This window comes from Aythya ferina, assembly GCF_964211825.1.
Source record: "Aythya ferina genome assembly, chromosome: 9".
Lineage (NCBI taxonomy): Eukaryota > Metazoa > Chordata > Aves > Anseriformes > Anatidae > Aythya > Aythya ferina.
This window is the reverse complement of record NC_140305.1, coordinates 23,384,593-23,401,429: the sequence shown is the minus strand read 5'-3', so window position 1 is coordinate 23,401,429 and position 16,837 is coordinate 23,384,593. Positions and strand designations below refer to the sequence as shown.

Below are 16,837 nucleotides of genomic sequence, written 5' to 3'. Positions count from 1 at the left end.
CACCGTGTAGAAAATAGACTTTTTGTTATCTTACATGCTTTTATAGCAATGCAGGGGGAAGCAGTAGGGCAAAAAAGCATGAGAGCTCTAATTAGAATGGGTTAGAGTACTCTGTTGCACAAAACATGCACATGACGAACAAAGCATCGCAATTGTCAGTCTTACCATTTCTCCCTATATTAGTGACCGAGGTAGCCATCAGTGCATTCGGTCAGAGATAAAGGATTAGGGAGAAAGAAACTCATTGAAAAACGCTAGATTCCACAACCGTCTCATGGCCACACTCTCTCTTTACTGCACGCCACACATTTCCAGTTTACCGTTCCAGCGGGGCGATTACGGCAACATTAATTATGGTCAGTTCTTAAAATCTATCCCGTCGACACGTGAAGAAAGTGATGGAAAAATGCTACTGCTGAGATGGAAACCTAGCATATTTTTAACCATAAATAGGTAGTATTTTGCAAGCAATTTCTACTTCGGTTATTGGCTAACTTGAGGACATAACAAGCTCGTTGTGTCATTCGGATTAGACTTGAAAATGAAGCGCTTGTTGCTTCAAGTGGAGTAATCATTTATCCCCAGTTCCGTACCAATCAAACAAAATGCTTTATTGACATTTAAATTTGCCCTCGAGCCGCACCGAGTTGGGTCTGCGGAGATGAGGAGTGCTCAGAACGGATCTGTCACATCAACGACACAGCACCACAGTTGGGTCCCCGCTGCCGGCACTGTGCCGGAGCAGCGCTCCTTCTGCTCCCAGCTCTGCCCTGCCCTACTCCGGGCACCCGTGGCCACGAGGCCCTGGGAACCCAGAGTAGGTTTTGGCTGTTTTCATTTTATAATTTTATAATTAATGTTCTTAAGGTGTGCTTCCAAGTCTACTGATGAAGAGGAGAGACTCCTGTGGACGTCAGAAAGCTTTGCAATCATGGCCACAAATATCAGCATGTGAAAACAAGCTAATAAAAAAAATTAGGAATAATCTATGCTTCAGAGCAGATACCCATGAAGGGTATTCCATATCCCTCTCCAAATCCAAACGCTCTCTGTAACTCTAAGGAAAGGCTCTTTATCATGATTAAAGAGAGAACGTGGTACTTACAGAGTTTATTATTATGCCAACATGTTGGGATTGAAATACAGTCAAATCTGCAGGTAGGACAACTAATTACTTTAATTAATGCTGGAGCAGTTTCCAGGATACGATTGTTTCTTTTCTTAAGTAAGAATCGGTGAAAATTTCAACAGTTTAACAATACTCTCTGCTTAGAGTACAAAATATGCTCTCGTGTATCGAGCGCTTTCCTTTGATTTGGATTAAAGCCTTCACCAGTGTAAAAAGGACTTTAAGGGAAGACTGCGTAAGAGCCTCATAAATGCCTGCGGCACTACAGGACTAGCACAAAATCCCTCCTACTCACAGGGGTGGACCATGAAAAATACTTCTTTTTTGCACCTTCCATTGCTAACACGTTTGAAGGCACGATGTGCACGGAGGCAGCTCTCCCTGCCCATGCAAGGGTTGGTGGCACACCAAAAACGTCTGCAAACCACCTCAGGCTGCTCATAAAGCCTGGGCATGGCAGAGCGTGGATTCAGGGATGTCCTCCAGATGCCTCTGCCCAGTGCAGACCTGAACGGAGTGAGATTGCTGAGAGAGAAAGGCTCCAATTTGGCAGCACTGTGACACCTGCAGTGCCTCACACCGAGCCTGCCGCTTCTGCGGGGCTGAAAAACACGGGCGTGCTGAAATCCTGCCACCAGGCTGACGAACGGCCATACCCCATCAACCCTCCTTGGTCATCGCTAAGAGATAGCCAAATATTTTAAAAATCAGCTCAATTAGTTTTTAATAACTCATTTGGAAGTTATAATAGCAACAATACTCCCAGCCAATATCACCAGGCAACTCACGGCTCCGAGCTGAGGCTTTGCCGCAGGACGGTGAATGCTTTGATGCTATCATGTTCGCAGATAATGAGCACTTCCTAGGATTAAACGGCTCAACTGTGTTGCTCTTGGACCAAAAACCATCTGACAGCTAGAAAGCACTACGTAGCTCCACACGTGTCTGGAATGTTATTACTGAAGGTGGCATAATGCGGAAGTTAAAAGTATCAGCGCTCTTTAATTATGTGTAATTGCCAAGATGTCTTTAGATTTAATATTTGCTGGAATCAAGTTAGATTGGTTTCCAAAATCACATAGCTCATTTAGCTTGAATTTAAGCATGCACGTTGCCTCTCTTCAGGCACTGATTTATGTGCTTTTTTCTTAACAAAGCACCTCATTAAACACGAAGCATCGGTCGTGTTGTATCCAAAAGCACAAGTTAACTAACCAGCACGCTGCCTTCCCCCTTTCCTTTCTTCTATTTACTTTTTTTAAAGAGCAGGCTGCTGCTACCAGTGCTCTCAAGGGCACCCCTCCACCTTCTACCAGTATTTTTAAACATAACGAAGAGAACCTCAACACAGGAAAAATTATGAAAATGCCCCAAACACTTCCCGGGGGCTGGCGAGTGCCCTGTGCAGGCAGTGCCAGCTTGCTCTGCGTTCAGCCTCACTGAACGTGGTGGAGGAGTGAGCTGAGCGAACCCGGCAGGAGCTGGTCCCAGCAAGCAAGGCAGCGATTTGGGGTGGTGAAGTGTGTTGCTGCGTGCAGCCTGGGTAATCATGTATGTCCTTGCCTATCCTGGTTTTGGTAAACACATTCACCTGCAGGGGCTGGATAGCACCTGCGCTGCAGGACGAGATTCCCAGCCGGTATAAACCAAGGCAAGGCAGCTCTGCTGGCCCTCGATGCAGCTGATGGTCTGCCTTGTAACAAGGAATTAATCACTGCATTCACTGCTCTGTTTCCCTCTACTTGCCAAATGCCTTTATTTGAATTAGGCCTAAATTGCATTTCAAATATAGCTCGATCTGCCCACCGAAATCAATGGGCTCCTGCGGGCTGTAGCTGGGAGCAGAATCTGATGTGCAGTTCAGTCTGCCCGGATCACCTCCGCTGACCCAAGAAAGCTCTGCTCTTGGTCTTTCTCTTTAAAAATGCAGAACAACAGTAGCAGGAGTTGCTCTGCGTGTGAACGTTAATGTACGTCTTGCCAGGGCCCCCACGTGTGGTCTGTCAGTGGGTCTCACGCAGCCCGTGGGCAAGCCAAAGGTACCGCCAGCTCTATTTCCCTCCCCGCAGGCAGGCTCCCGGTGCCGAAACACAATCTCCAATCTGCCCCAGGATTGCATTATCACCTTCTTGAATGGCAGCACCATGAAAACCCAGTTTGATATTAAGCGCTAGCTAGTCAACCTCACATTGGCATGACCCGCTGAGAAAAGATATCACTAACCTCATCTATAGCTTTCTTATAGCTCTGTGGGTAAGGGAAGATTAATCAGCATCAGAGGAAACAGATCAGGACAGGAAAAAGCCAGAGGAAGGGCAAGCAGGTTAGAAATAAAATTAGAATTGTTAGCTCAACGCTGTGGAGTGTAAAGAGAAAACAACATCAACAAAACATTAATACAGATTAAAAAAGAGAAGCAGTGGAAATTCATTCCGTTACTAGGTCGACTCTGCAGTTTTAAAGTACAAGTATCAACAACGTTAAATCAGAAAGAAACACTTTGGATGAGGTTTTGTTGGGCCTTTGCTAACAGTAGTAACACAGGAGCGTACAGACGCCACCACCCAGCTGCTGTGCAAGCTGTGAAGGCTCTCAGGGCTGGTCACCCAGCCTTCCCGACCAGGAGCATCCCTGCGGGCCGCTGCAGGGGCACCATGCAGTACGGAACACAACAATGTGCCACGGGCAGACACCGGGCCCAGTCTAGCAAAACACTTAAGCACCTGCTTTATTTGAAATCACAGGCTTAAGTGCTTTCCCCTAGAGCTGGGCTCCTGATCAAACTCATGCACTCTCTTAAGCATTCAAACCCCCCTCAGGCTCTTGTCATACCGCCACTTCTGAGTCTCTCAGCTGGAGGAGCAGTGGTACTAGCCTCTTTTTTGGGGTCCCCACGGCTGTGCTACTGCACCGGCTGGACACCCGGCCAACCCGGCTGGCAACATTCCTGCAGGAAATAATTTAAGACTCACAGCAGGTCGGCTTGGCCGCGTCACGTCTCTGTTGTCTTCTTGCTTGATCTTAGGGGGCTCGTGGGAGAGCACGGGTGACCCTTCGGGTTTGACGTTTCCTAGGCAAAAAGGAAACAGAGAGAGGGGGTGATTAAAACTCTGTCAAGGATACAAAGGGTGTGCACTGTCCACAGCCATCTCTGCCAAGTGCCTGTTGGCTTGGGGAAGTGCCTGCTACCAGCACCACTCCCAGCCCCTTGTGATGGGTGGGCAGAGGAAGCTTCATCACCCTCCTGCCCGCACAAGCAATGCCCATTACAAGCAGGAAGACCCTACAAACCTAGAAAAGGACATCTTGAGCCTAAATGCCTTGCAAATTGGCACTTTCTGTCTACCTAATAAAGTTTTGCTACGCTTTGCTTCGGTTGTCTTGAAAAATCCTCCTGCTGCTCTCTGCCTGGCTGTCACTGCAACAAGTCTCCCTCCATACAGCAAGAGAAGCTACAGCCCAGCCCAGCCTGCTCCCAGCGTTCCTGCCTTTCTTCTTTCCACAAAGAAAACAAATTCACTCTGCAAAAAACAGGGCGTGTTATGAATTATAAACTCTGCAGCACCTGACATCGCTAGGACATTATTTGTCACAGGATTCCTCATTAGTAAAAACAAAAACAAACAGAAAAAGACAACTGGTGATAAATTACTTTTCCTGACTACCTAAAGAAGTGATTATTTCAACAACAGACATGTCATCTTACAGTCAAGTCATAAAAAATTCAAAGCATGGATGCCACATTTGTTTTAATGTGTTTCAGTTCTGTGGATTTATATTCTCGAGCTGTGACAAAAATGCAGATAAACGGGCTGTCAGGGCCTTAGCAACTCCAGCTGCAATTAAACCAGGGAACAGAAAATCTTGAAGAATGGCTCTGTGATGATAGGAAACAACCCGGCTAGGAATATAAACTCAGTGTAAACCTGGTTCCTGTCTGAAAGCATTTTAGAGAAAGCTGCTTACAGGCTAATTCATTCCTCTGCTCTCATCGCGTGCTTTGCACAAAAAATGAAGATTAAAAACAAAAAGAAAAACCCAACAAAACCAGAAAGATACACCCACCCAAGGTGGAAGCACAATCCCAAGAAACTGGCACAGATGTCAGCTTGGGGCAGTGAAGACAGAAAGCTGGTATTCTTGGTTTTTATCCTGCAGCATAACCCCTGTCTCCTTTTGTACAAATGACTTGGCACTGCAGTATTTCAGCAGAGCACAGGAGCTGAGTGTGCTGCCAGGGGCATGCAGCAGTGCCTTCAGCAGGCTCCAGGCAGAAGGCAGTGCTGGCATCTCTGTTTTCCAGGGGGCAAGTCGGTCACTGAAGTGCATCAGAAGTGATGAATCCTTTGCTTTATAAAGGGACGTTTTACAGCAAAAGCCACCTCACCTCTGACTCTGTTGCGCTCGCTGGAACCAGCCTGGGAGCCTGGCTGGGAGCCGCCCTGGGAGCTGGGCTGGGAGCTGGGGGTGCTGGAGCTGGAGGAGCTGCCGCTGCTGGTCCTCTGCAGCGGGCTCTCGATGATGGGCTCTGTCCTCCTCAGGTCCGGGTTGCTGCAGGGGCACAAAGAGAACCATCAGCTGAGGCCACAAGGGCTTCAGGGCCTCCCCAAACTGACAGACAGCTTCACAGTAAGAAGATGCCTCTTCTGCTGGGGAAGGCAGGGCTCAAGTCCCTTCAGAAGCCACTGATCCTGCAAGCCTTACTGAAATCCAGGGGAGCTGAGAGGCTCTGCAGAATTAGGCACCCAACATCTTCATGGAGCTGGACAACAGCCATGAAGAAAAAATGGCGAGAGCAACGTTATTCTCTTCTTTTGCCAGATTTGGCAAAAATGAAAAGATTCTTTGCTCAGGACTCCCTTTCGGCCTGCAGACGTACAATGCTGGAGCTATCTGAATTAACCTCCGATACTCATTATAACATCAGGAAGCTGCAAATTGCTGCTAGCCAGAGAAATATTTTTGTAAGGAACATATCTCAAATTTGCAACAAGGCTGCAGGTTACTTTTGCCACTTATTCGCACTTGCCAATTTTCATGGCTTCACTTCAAGCTTGCATAAGTTATCCACTTCAGGCATTTTGCTCCTTGATTTCTTTCCCCCCTGTGAACATACAGAAGTCTAGAATAAAAAGCGTCCTTGATACACAAAGAGTGACTAATATCTCGCAGGGTATCAGATGCCCTTAGGAAGCTAATTCTTATTTGGCACCGAGATGACATCAGAAGACATGCTCATGCAGAGTTATGCAACTTGTTTTTATATGGTATTTCTGTTAAGTGATCTTATAATTCAAAGTCCTGATAAGGATGTATAGAAAATGCTCTCCATCAAGCCTAATTAGGACCACGTGTACAGAAAGATGACCCTTGCTGCCACAGAGCATAATGGCTTTGCAATCAGAGGCACTGAACACTAAGGACAAGGTGTGTGCTGTGTGCACAGTGCATCCATCACTCAGACCTGTTCAGAGAATGGTCTGAAATTTGCCCAGAATGGTTCAAATTTGTGCATCGCCCCGTTGCCATCACTGGGTTGTTGGCAAAATTGTTTGGACATTGTCTGGCATTAATATCATATAGAATCACTACCTCGTGTTATCTTCCACTGACACAGGCAGGTATTAAAATGATTAGGGCAAGGCAGCAGCTTTCTGTGCCTGGAAATAACCCCCCCAGTTGTTCCAAGAGGGTGACATAAAAGAAAGAATATTTTTAATACATTTACATTTGTGCATGGGTGGAATTAAGAGCAAATAGGAGAGGTATTTAAAAAGGAAAATTGGAGAAATGGTACATTAGTGTGAGGGAAATGAAATGTGAAATTATTTCACCGACTACTTAGTTTAATGGAGAGGGCAGCCTCCTAATCATTTTCAATTTTCATCAAACTGAAGGCTTCCAGCTCATGCTGTACAGCTGGCACGTCCTTAGCTAAATTAACTCATGAAAAAATGTATTTTAAAACTTTGGCAACTGATGTATTTACCTGTACTGACCAGGACTGGGAGATTGAGGGAAACATTAGGTGACCTTCAGCTTGAATCCCGCAGTCTCGCACTGCCCCTTTTACTCTCAATACCATTACACACTAGGACTGTGCAGGCCAATGTCACGCCACATTTTAAATTGTCCTTCAGGCTGCAGCTAATTAAAAGCACAACATTCTCAAGACTTCAAAATGCTTCAGCCATGAGCAATAAAGATGAGCAAAAATCCGTGACATGAATGTTTTTTTCCTGTAATTTAAGAAAAGAACAACAAAAAAGATGCTTTCTCCTTCTGTTAGCCCTGCCAGCTACTTTAAGTTGCTGCCTGCTGTACCCAAGTTTGCTGATGCATAATGTGGGTTTTGAGCTGGAAAGAAAGACATATGCTGAGAACTGGTTGCAGTGCACAGCATATGGCAACAGCCATCCCCGTGTCTGCTTCTTGACCTCACCCTAACAGGACAAGACGGGAAGAAGAAATCAGAGAGCTCCACCACGCAAGGCTACATGCAACACGTTTATCCTGAGATTCTCCTGTTTGATGTTTATAGAGATTTGCCTACACCACTTTGCAAATCAGAGGCAGGCTCTTGCATGACTAAGCCATGTTTTTTCAATCCCATTCTGAGCTGAGCCTCTTAACGTCCCTGCTCATTTTCAACATGTCAGGGGTAGCTCTGCCATGGGCTTCCCTGACACACAGGGAAGAGGTCAGACTGCTGCTGCAATGCTGCAGCCTTCCTCAGAAGTGTGAGTGTGACCCCAGGGAATGCACTCGCACACAAAAACATACCTGAGCTAAACCTGGTGAGGGTAAGAGGAAGAGGGGAAGAAGCTACGGTGTTATTACTTCCCTCTCATTCCCTGTCACATTTTAACATCAGTAGCATGAGAAATGGGAAAGAGAATTGGTCCCAGGAGGCCAAAAGGGATTTAATCCTTGATCAACACCTAAGGAAGAACTGGCTCTCACCAAGCTGTACCAGTGCCTGACCCCCTGCACGCTCCTTGGTCATTACCTGGAAAAGCTGAGTTGTAGGAAATTTGTGGTATGTACCACTGAGATCTCCCCACTGGCTTACAACTGCATGAGTCTCTTTATAAGCAAAAGGCAATTTCTGGAGAGCCCAAACCTGCTTTCACTAAAGAGAATGGCCAAATTCCTGTTTGACCCCACAGCAGCAGACACAGCATCCAGCTACAAACCCCACAATGCCTAGGAACATCTTAAGGCCAGTTCAAAGGGAATATCTCTGGGACTCCACGCACTCACAGCCTCTGGTGCTGATATAAAATACTAATGAATGCAAGCCCAGCTCTCCACGGCTACAACAAAAGCATCGCAGAACTCTTTGTTTTACACTAGCTGGCAAAAGGAGAGCCGAAGCCCAGCCATGCTGCAGGCACCCGACCAGCCCGGTGGGACCTGCTCAGGCTCCCAGCCAGGTGATGCCAGGAGGAACGCGGGCAGTTTCGTGCCAGGATCACTGCTGCCCACCACACGTGGTGCTCCTACCTTGCCCGGATGGGCTGCGAGCCCAGCCTGGGTCCCAGGGCGCTGCCGTTGCCCGGGGAGTTCTTCCTCGCCAGCGCCGGGGATATGGAAGTGGTTCGTTGAGGCACCTGGAAGGAAGGGAGACATTCAGCATCACCCACAGATCGGAGAGACCGGCCTTTGGCATTTCCCTAAGATCTGATTTATGGCCGATTTCCCGCTGAGAGATGCAGTGTTTATGGCAATTAGAGAATATCAAGCTCTCGGCTTTGACAAGGCACAGCCTGAGCCCGAAGGGAGCAACGAGCACCGCAGCCCTGCTGCCCCCTGGCAACTCTCTAAATGCTGAACGTATGTGTGCACATCTAACAAAACCCAGAAATGGCACTTTTAAGGTAAAATTCAGAACAAAGTGCATTTCAGAAGCCATGGTGGAGGTTTTAGAGTATCTAGTTCAGCCATGACACACACCAGCAGAGAGCAAGTGTTGGCTGGTGGCCAAACACGAGGTCCAAACGGAGCCACCTAAGGCTCTCTTTCAAACCATGTAACCTGTTCTGAGCTGAGCCAAGCCTGCTGGTTGCCAGATGCTCCAGGCAGGACAGCTCACAGCAGATGTACCTTCCAGAAACCCAGACCACAGCCTACAATTGCTACAGCACATAAACCCAGGCACATGGGGCCAGGTCATGCCTGGAAGCTCAGACACCGCTGCAACACCACATGGAAAATCACCCAGCACCAGAGGCTGGCGTGGGAGGCACAGCGATACTCACCGTGCAACACCAGCCATCAGCGAGGCCAAGGGCTCGGCAAAAAGGATTAGGCATTTTTTGGGAGGACAGACACACAGTAACGTTAGACAAGGTTGGAAGGTTTGGGGAGAGAGGAGCTTTGTATTCTGCAGCACACCAGCTGCAGCCAGCTCCCCTGTGGGCAGGTCACTCGGCAGTCAGGACCCCTGCAGTTTCTGTTACCTTCCTCTGAAGCATCCAGTCCCAAACACTGGCAGAAACAAGACCCCAGACCCCAGAGAAAGCTGGCCCCATCTCACTTGGCAATCCTTTTGTTCCCAGTTAGAAATGCTTTGACGTTGTTTCAGTCAGTAAAACGTGAAGTCAGACTCCTCGTGTGTAGGACTGCCAACACGCCAGCCCTAAACGTGAAACACCACTCGAGGTGGGGACCTTCCCACAGCCCGTACCTTCCTCAGCTCAGGGGGAAATACTTTTTAGGAAAGACTTTTCAAAATTAGGTTAAAAACGTCAGCCACCCTTCTGCGCTACTGAGGAGCAAAGCATGCAAACAACTCCTGGAGCTGTCAGCTTGCTTCTCCTCTGAGCTCAGCACCGATGCAGCTTATCCCTTGGTGGCAGACGGAATGGGAATATCGCTACCATCAAGTGACACACCACAACGGGTCCCCTGCACGGAGAGGCTTACCTGCTAGCTGGTATTTTTCACTTGAAAAATGCAAGCTGCTTGCTTGTTAACACGCAGAAAAACTGCCTCTCCATCGCAGACAAATATTATCTGCCTCACTGTAACTAATCAATTTGTAATAATTTTTGTCTCTCGAAAAGTCCTCCCGGGCTGAGAGCTGATTAACTATAAGGGGAATTTTAATGGCCAAGTTATAATTCATCCAAACTGGAGGTGTATAAACAATGCAATTGAAATAGTGGTCCAGAAGAGTCTTAATTAAAGAGGTACTGCCAGATGCTGCCATAATGTCAATGAAGGTATAGAGCTGCTGGAGCCCTTACAAGTCTTCCATCAAATATTGATCGCAACTGGAGGCACGAAACTGAACTAAAAGAACACGTCTTATTGAGCATGACAAATTTTATGTTCCTATAATTCTATTTAAACAGAAGGTTGTTTTGTTTCGTTTTTGTTTTTGTTTTTTTTCCTAAGGAAAGGAGAAATTGATTTGTTTTGGCCCCTGTCCGGCCTCGAGAACCTTCTTTGCTGGAGGGCAACACTGTTTTGCAGCGCTGCGCATGCACCCAGAAGCTGCTCCCAGGGTTGGTACTGGCCGTGGAGCCACAGGGACACACTTGGCCAGAGGTGCTGAGCGCAGAGCCGGAGGAGAGAAGCAAAGAGGACCGGCGTTGGCCCCATCCTACGGGGACCAGCTCTGGGATTGCCTCTTTGACGTGCTGAAAGCGAGGAGCGATAGTGTTACCTTTGGTGGAATGTCTTCCTCCTGCCGTAACCAAGAACTTCGGTCAAACTTTTCAATGCGAGGGGGCAGAGGAGGGTTTTCTGATGTGGGGTCCGAGTTCTGCCTTGGCATCTCAGTGCGGTGAGAGGTCACCGTCAGAGCCTCCTGAAACCCAGCCATCCCCTTTGCAGGCTGTTCATGCAGTGACTGAGACCCAGACAAGGAGCTTCCTTGGGATTTCACAGTGACCAGATGTGGAATCTAAGCACCAAGTCAAAACAGAACTATCAGTACAAAATGGAAAAAAAGGGAATCAAAAAAAAAGAATTAAAAATTTGATTTTTAGAAAAAAAAATTGATTAGCACTTTGGATGCATTAAAAGCCCCCTTGTTTTGAGATCAGCACTGCCTTGGTTTCAGGAACTTCTGATTTGTATCACTTCAATGCAAGATCAATTAAAAATCATGCTCACACAGCTCAGAACTTTAAAATCAAGCAATGCCACAGTCAGAGCCATGTTTCAAGTTCTGACCATCTCTGCACAGGCACTGTGATACGGCATTTACTCACAGCAGCACCGGAGGAGGGAGGGCAGGGTGCCCCCTGGCCAGCTCACGCACGCACCCCGTGCACCCGAGGCTGTGCCCACCATGGGCTCAACGTCAAGCTCCTACACCTCTAACTCTACGGTTGTGCTAATGATGTTTGGCATGGAATTTTGTTGTTAAAAATAATAATTAAAAAAAAAAGAAAATAATAAATAATAATAAAAAAAAATCTTCAGCAATTCTGAGGCATAGATGGCTTAAAAAATTATCTCGAGGCATGAGTTTCTACAGGTCTAGGAATCCTTAGATCAGTGCTACAGATCTAAGGCTAATGAGTGAAAGGAATGCTGACATCTCCTTTGGAAAATCTGAAAAATCCACAAAAGTAGAGTTCATGAAATCAGAGCTTCTTCTGAGAACCCTACAATGACCCTCACCTTGATACAGCAGAGTTGTAATGTTTATTTCAAAGACATTACATTTCTATGCATGTTTCCATTTATACGTGGGCGTGCATGCATGCAAATGTGTACATGTACATATTTACATGTGTCTCTGAGTTTCAAGCAGCTTTTTCATTAGTATTTTATTGTCAAGCAAAAGCCTTTATAGCTGTTGACAATATAGGTCACCAAAAAGGCCATTGAAACAAAATTTTCAGACTCAAAAAGAAAGCAGGAAATGTTTGGTCCATCAGAGACATTACTGCGATGTCTGTGAAGTGGGGCTGTATCCACTTCCCCATGGCTATGATGCACACACCATGCACACACATTGGGAAAAAAGAGCTGTATGTTTAAGGGCTCTCCAGTTCGTATTCTGTTTAAAGTTGGTGTTGTCCTGTTGACCTACAGGGGCACGTACCACATGTGGATGGCACTTAATGGGCACACTTTCCTACAGAAAGCCCACCCGGATGTGGAGCAAGGGCTCTGTACCTCCTGAAATGCCTGCTTGAGTCTGCAGATCTGCAGGAGCATTTCCAGTGGCTGACCCAGAGGCAGCACCGATGCTCCAAAAACACTCTGTGGAAGCCTACTTACAGACCTTGTGACTGGGGGTGACTTTTAAATCACGATTCCCCTCCTCTGTGACGGTCATGGTGATCTATGCCTTCTCCAGATGTGTTTGTGACTGATGTTAACTCAATGGAAAACCAAAACAAAACCTTGAATTAAAGTGACAAAGAAAGCAAAACCTCTTTCTGATGATCCCCAGCAGCAAAGTGTCCCAGGTCTTTTGTCCCAGACACTGTGGTTTTAGTCCCTTAACAAAACAGATCCTAAGAGGAAGAGAGCGACTGCTGCACTGGACCAGACCAGCGGTTCCTCTCGGTCCTCCAGCTTGTTTCTGGCAGTAACTAGTACCTGATGCTTCAAAGGAAGGTATAAACCAGCATGATGTTTCTAACACATGGAGGTGATAGGAGGAACCCACTCATGAATGTAGATGCTGCTCTTACAGATACACTTTAGGCTGAGAAACCAGGGAGCACGACGCTACTTTAACCCATTGCTTTTCCTTTTACCTGTCCAGCACCCCCAGCGTCCTGGGTGCTGTGCGGACGCCTGCCGGGGGAAGCACCATTACCTGTGGGTCCACGGGTCTGAGCAGGGGTGGGGTCCGGGCTGGCTGCACGCTGCTAATACTAAAGGACTCTGATCGAGGAGGCAGGTTGGGGTCCGAAATCCTGTTGGCCACCTTGTGTGGCATCGCCGGGGAGCTCTGACGGTTGAGTCGGGAGCGCTCCTCCACCTGTGGCACGAGAGGAGGAGAGTGGGTCACCCTGCAGAGCCACGCGCCCTCAGTTCCAGGGAGTGGATGCCTTCCTGCTTATTTGCTAAATTTTGCTGTCATGGCTTCTATGAAAAGGCCAGGGTACTGCGAGTTTTGAACGGGCACAAGAGGGGTCCCTGCAGCCCTGCCACATTCACCAGAATTCCAAATTCACCAAAATTCACACAGCTCAGCTCCCACAGAGCACTGCTGCAAGCGATCAATACCACTAGGAAACCTGAAAGGAACCTCCAGCTTCTAAAAGGTAAGAAAGCCCTGTAAAGAGCCATTTCTAATTGAAAACCAAGGTATGCAAACATACAGGGAGCTCTTTTCAGATATTTCAGGGTGTTGTATGACTAGGGAATCCTCGTTACCCAGCATTGTGCAATAAATGCATTTTACAGACTCCAACAGGACCACTTGTAAGTTTTATGTGCATAATTCATTTCAGAATATGAAATGGAAAAATAAAGCTCCAAGAAAAGGCAGCGTGCCTCGGAGAGGTGTTTCTAGAAAATTATTTCGGAGAAGAAGCTCTTGCTTCTTCAAAATGTGTCTTTGAGCAAGGGGACCCTTTTCTCTCACCACCACAAACACCACAAGGGGTGCTTTTGTTTGATCTGAATGAAAGAGTAAACATGGCAGCCAGAAAATGGCTGGCTTTGATCTACATTTAGTGAGCCTGGCACCTTGTCGTGTATGGAAGGAAAAAAACAACACCTCTGTTACTGATACAGAAATAAAAGCAAAGCCCACTGCTTTCAGCTAATCTTGATGGAAATGCAATGGTTTCAGGTAGCCCAGATAGATGTGCAATCTGGGTACCACTGCAATTAGACTGTGTGCATTGGTATTCATGCAGCATACACTATGCAGAATTTCTGATATCTCAACTAGAAATCTGACATAGATTTTCATTTACATTGACATTCATGTCATTAATGTGTTAAATGCCCTTAGCATGTCTTAATTCTCCTAGTTGCAATGTCGTGCTGAAAAGCAAGCCATGAAACAAGTAGCTTGGAAAGAATCACAGCTCTTTGTTAAGTAAATACTCATGCAACAAAAGAGCCATGATATTAATAAAATATGAATCTTCTCCTCTATCGGATGCCAAGCAGGAGTCAGAGAAAAAAATAGGTGAGAGATTTATGTTACAGACTCTTTCTCTTCTAGCCCACCGTGACCAGCTGGGTAACTCCTGTGTACCAAGAGGGCTTCACAGCTTACCCTAGGCACTGCCCACCGGCAGCCAGAGGCTGTGCAGAACTCACAGCGATGCCCACAGGAGTGGATGCAAGGACAGGTAAAAGATCAAGGTGGGAAGGAGAACTCCCTGTGAGCAAGGAAGCAGCTGCATGAACGCTAGGTTGCAGGCTCAGTCCAGTAATCTGCTTATCAGCCCAGCCTTGGCATGGACAGCAACAGCCAAAGATGATGCCACTGACAAGGAGCAGGAGCTCTCTGGCAGGCTGCCAGCCCACAGCATGCGGCTGATTACGGAGGACTTCAAAGCTTGTGTCGGGGAGGCAGCAGGAGAGTAATGAAACGGGGATGTCTGCGGACTGGGAAGGAGAAAGGCATTTGGTTTTCCCACTGCCAGCATCTCCTCGCTAGCATTTGGTTTCACCAGCTCAGCAGACGATGCTCTTGGGACTCTCCGGTTGTGCTTCGTGGAGCTTTACCCATTCCACCATGAAGCAGAGAGGGGAAGGAGCAGCACTGTGCAGTGCAGAGCTCTGTAGGAATTCATCATGGCTCCAGCCCCAGCCATCTCGTGTATAACTCAAGATTCCCCTCAAACGGAAAACATCCCCAGCAGCTCTTGCGCTGCTCCCAGTGGAAAGCTGCTACCGTTTTAACACTTAACTTCAAAGCAAAAGAATTATAAAAGCCACAGGGACTGATGAAGGAGCTCACATGTGCTGGCTGCTGCAGAGAACAGCCTGGTCTGTGAGGCACTGCCGAGCCCCCGGAGTGCTTTCCTGTGCTGCAGGGAACGTGTCCCCCTGCTGCTCCTTTACACACAGTCATGCCTGGCATGTCTCTGCCCCAAACTGTCCTCCAGATGAACAAGCTGCCAGTGCTTTGTCACTGAGAGGTTGGGCCTGGTTGTCTGCATCACTTGGATCAGCAAATGCTGGTCTGGAACAGAAGAGGCAGGAATGGAGAGAGCTGCTAAATCCAATACTTTATCCCATGTCTGCAGGGTCCTGGAGTCATCAAAGCCTAGCTCGATGAAGACCAGTGATGTGGATAAATATGTTTATAAAAGAGATGTATGAAAAACGGAGAGGGTCAGAGCACAAGGAGAGCTCAGATTCGGTGATCAAGCAAAGTAGGTAAATTGTGCTAAAAATGGGACCGTGCGAAGTAGATAAAACAGGGTATGGAGGAGAGAGGAGTAGTGTGGGGGAGTTCCCAAGGGTGCTTTGTCAAGTACATCGAACACCTGCTCCCAAGAGCATAAAGATGGCACAATCATTTCTTTGAACATTTTGTAAGAAACTGGACAGAATGACACAGGTGAGGAATAAATGGCTTGGACAGCTAATCGGCGGAAGCTGGAGACATTCCAGAACACCAGGAAGCCTTGTCTTGCCTGGGATTTCAGCAAAGGGTAGGAGGCTACCTTCTGACACTCTTATTTGCATTGTACAGTTCCCAGTGCCTCTCTTCAAGAGGTACATCAAAAAAAGACAACTCTCCCACAGAATAAAAGAAGAGGGCCTTTGTGCTTGAAATTGAAAGCCAAACCCAGCACTTTGCACCTTCATCCTAAATAAAGAATAAGATTCCTTTTTATAAATCTTTGTTATAGTTTCAATGACACTGTACAGAGGTACTTCAGCAACGTTCTAGATGATTTATTCAAAACTAGGCAATGAAAGGCAGAGTTTACTCCCTTTTTCCTGCCTGCTACTCACTCTTAACACTACTGCAGATACACGAGAGACCCAGTTTTACACAAAGCCGCAGAGGCACCACCCAGGTGGAAGCCTCTCCTACCAGAGGCAGCTCAGTGCTGCGCTGTGTGGCACATCTGGCCTTAGGCAGGAACATCTTGTCCACCAACCAAGCCTCTTCTTCCACATGAAAGGCTGGAGAACGATCCTGCAGCTCTGCGGAAATGTGCCTGGTTGCCACCAAAAGACTCTGAAGATCGAATCAGAAGGGAATGAAGGAGGAACCAAAGGGAGGATAAAGAGGTGCTCAGAGTTTACCACCTCTGCCAGGACCAAAGGGTCCCAGACACTTGGCAGCAGAGCAGTGGTGCTGCTCAGTAAGAAGAACGGGCGGGTTATTAAATGATCTTTTGCCCAGGAGTAGGGTTACAAAATTAAACCGACTAAACCCAAAGAACTTCAGAAAAATTAATAACAAGAGCGGGCACCAGTCTTACTGGAACTACCACAAAGAGATTAAGGACAAAGAAAGTGTTTGCAACACCATCCTGAAACCGCACTGCAGACAATGCATGTCTTCATCTTTTCAAGACTCTTCAGTCAGGCAATAATTAATATTCAAGATCTCACAATTGTTATAACAATACTTTCTTTTTGTTGGGGAGAAAAAGAGAATCAGCAGTGTGGCTTGCGCTCCTGCAAATCATGAAAGAAAAGCAACCCCTATAGATAAAAGTCCTTGGCAAGGGACAAAAAGATGCCTGGTCCCTGTTTGATTATGGAAAGCTGAATTAGCACTCAGCAAGGAACCCCAGCACAGCT

The 16,837-nt window shown here is 47.1% G+C and overlaps 1 protein-coding gene across 5 annotated transcripts in view; it reads right to left on the bottom strand.

Moving 5' to 3' along the window:
• Positions 1 to 16,837, bottom strand: part of TNIK (TRAF2 and NCK interacting kinase) — a 139,097-nt gene that overhangs the window by 19,924 nt on the left and 102,336 nt on the right. For 4 of the 5 annotated variants that reach the window (XM_084530180.1, XM_084530179.1, XM_084530182.1 and 1 more), the window contains 5 exons: positions 12,921 to 13,085; positions 10,803 to 11,042; positions 8,636 to 8,742; positions 5,517 to 5,680; positions 4,102 to 4,199 (listed from right to left, as the gene is read on the bottom strand). In XM_084530180.1, coding sequence (XP_084386306.1) covers positions 4,102 to 4,199; positions 5,517 to 5,680; positions 8,636 to 8,742; positions 10,803 to 11,042; positions 12,921 to 13,085 — 774 coding nt within the window. The remainder of the gene's footprint in view (positions 1 to 4,101; positions 4,200 to 5,516; positions 5,681 to 8,635; positions 8,743 to 10,802; positions 11,043 to 12,920; positions 13,086 to 16,837) is intronic. The other variant, XM_084530183.1, reaches the window with a different exon arrangement.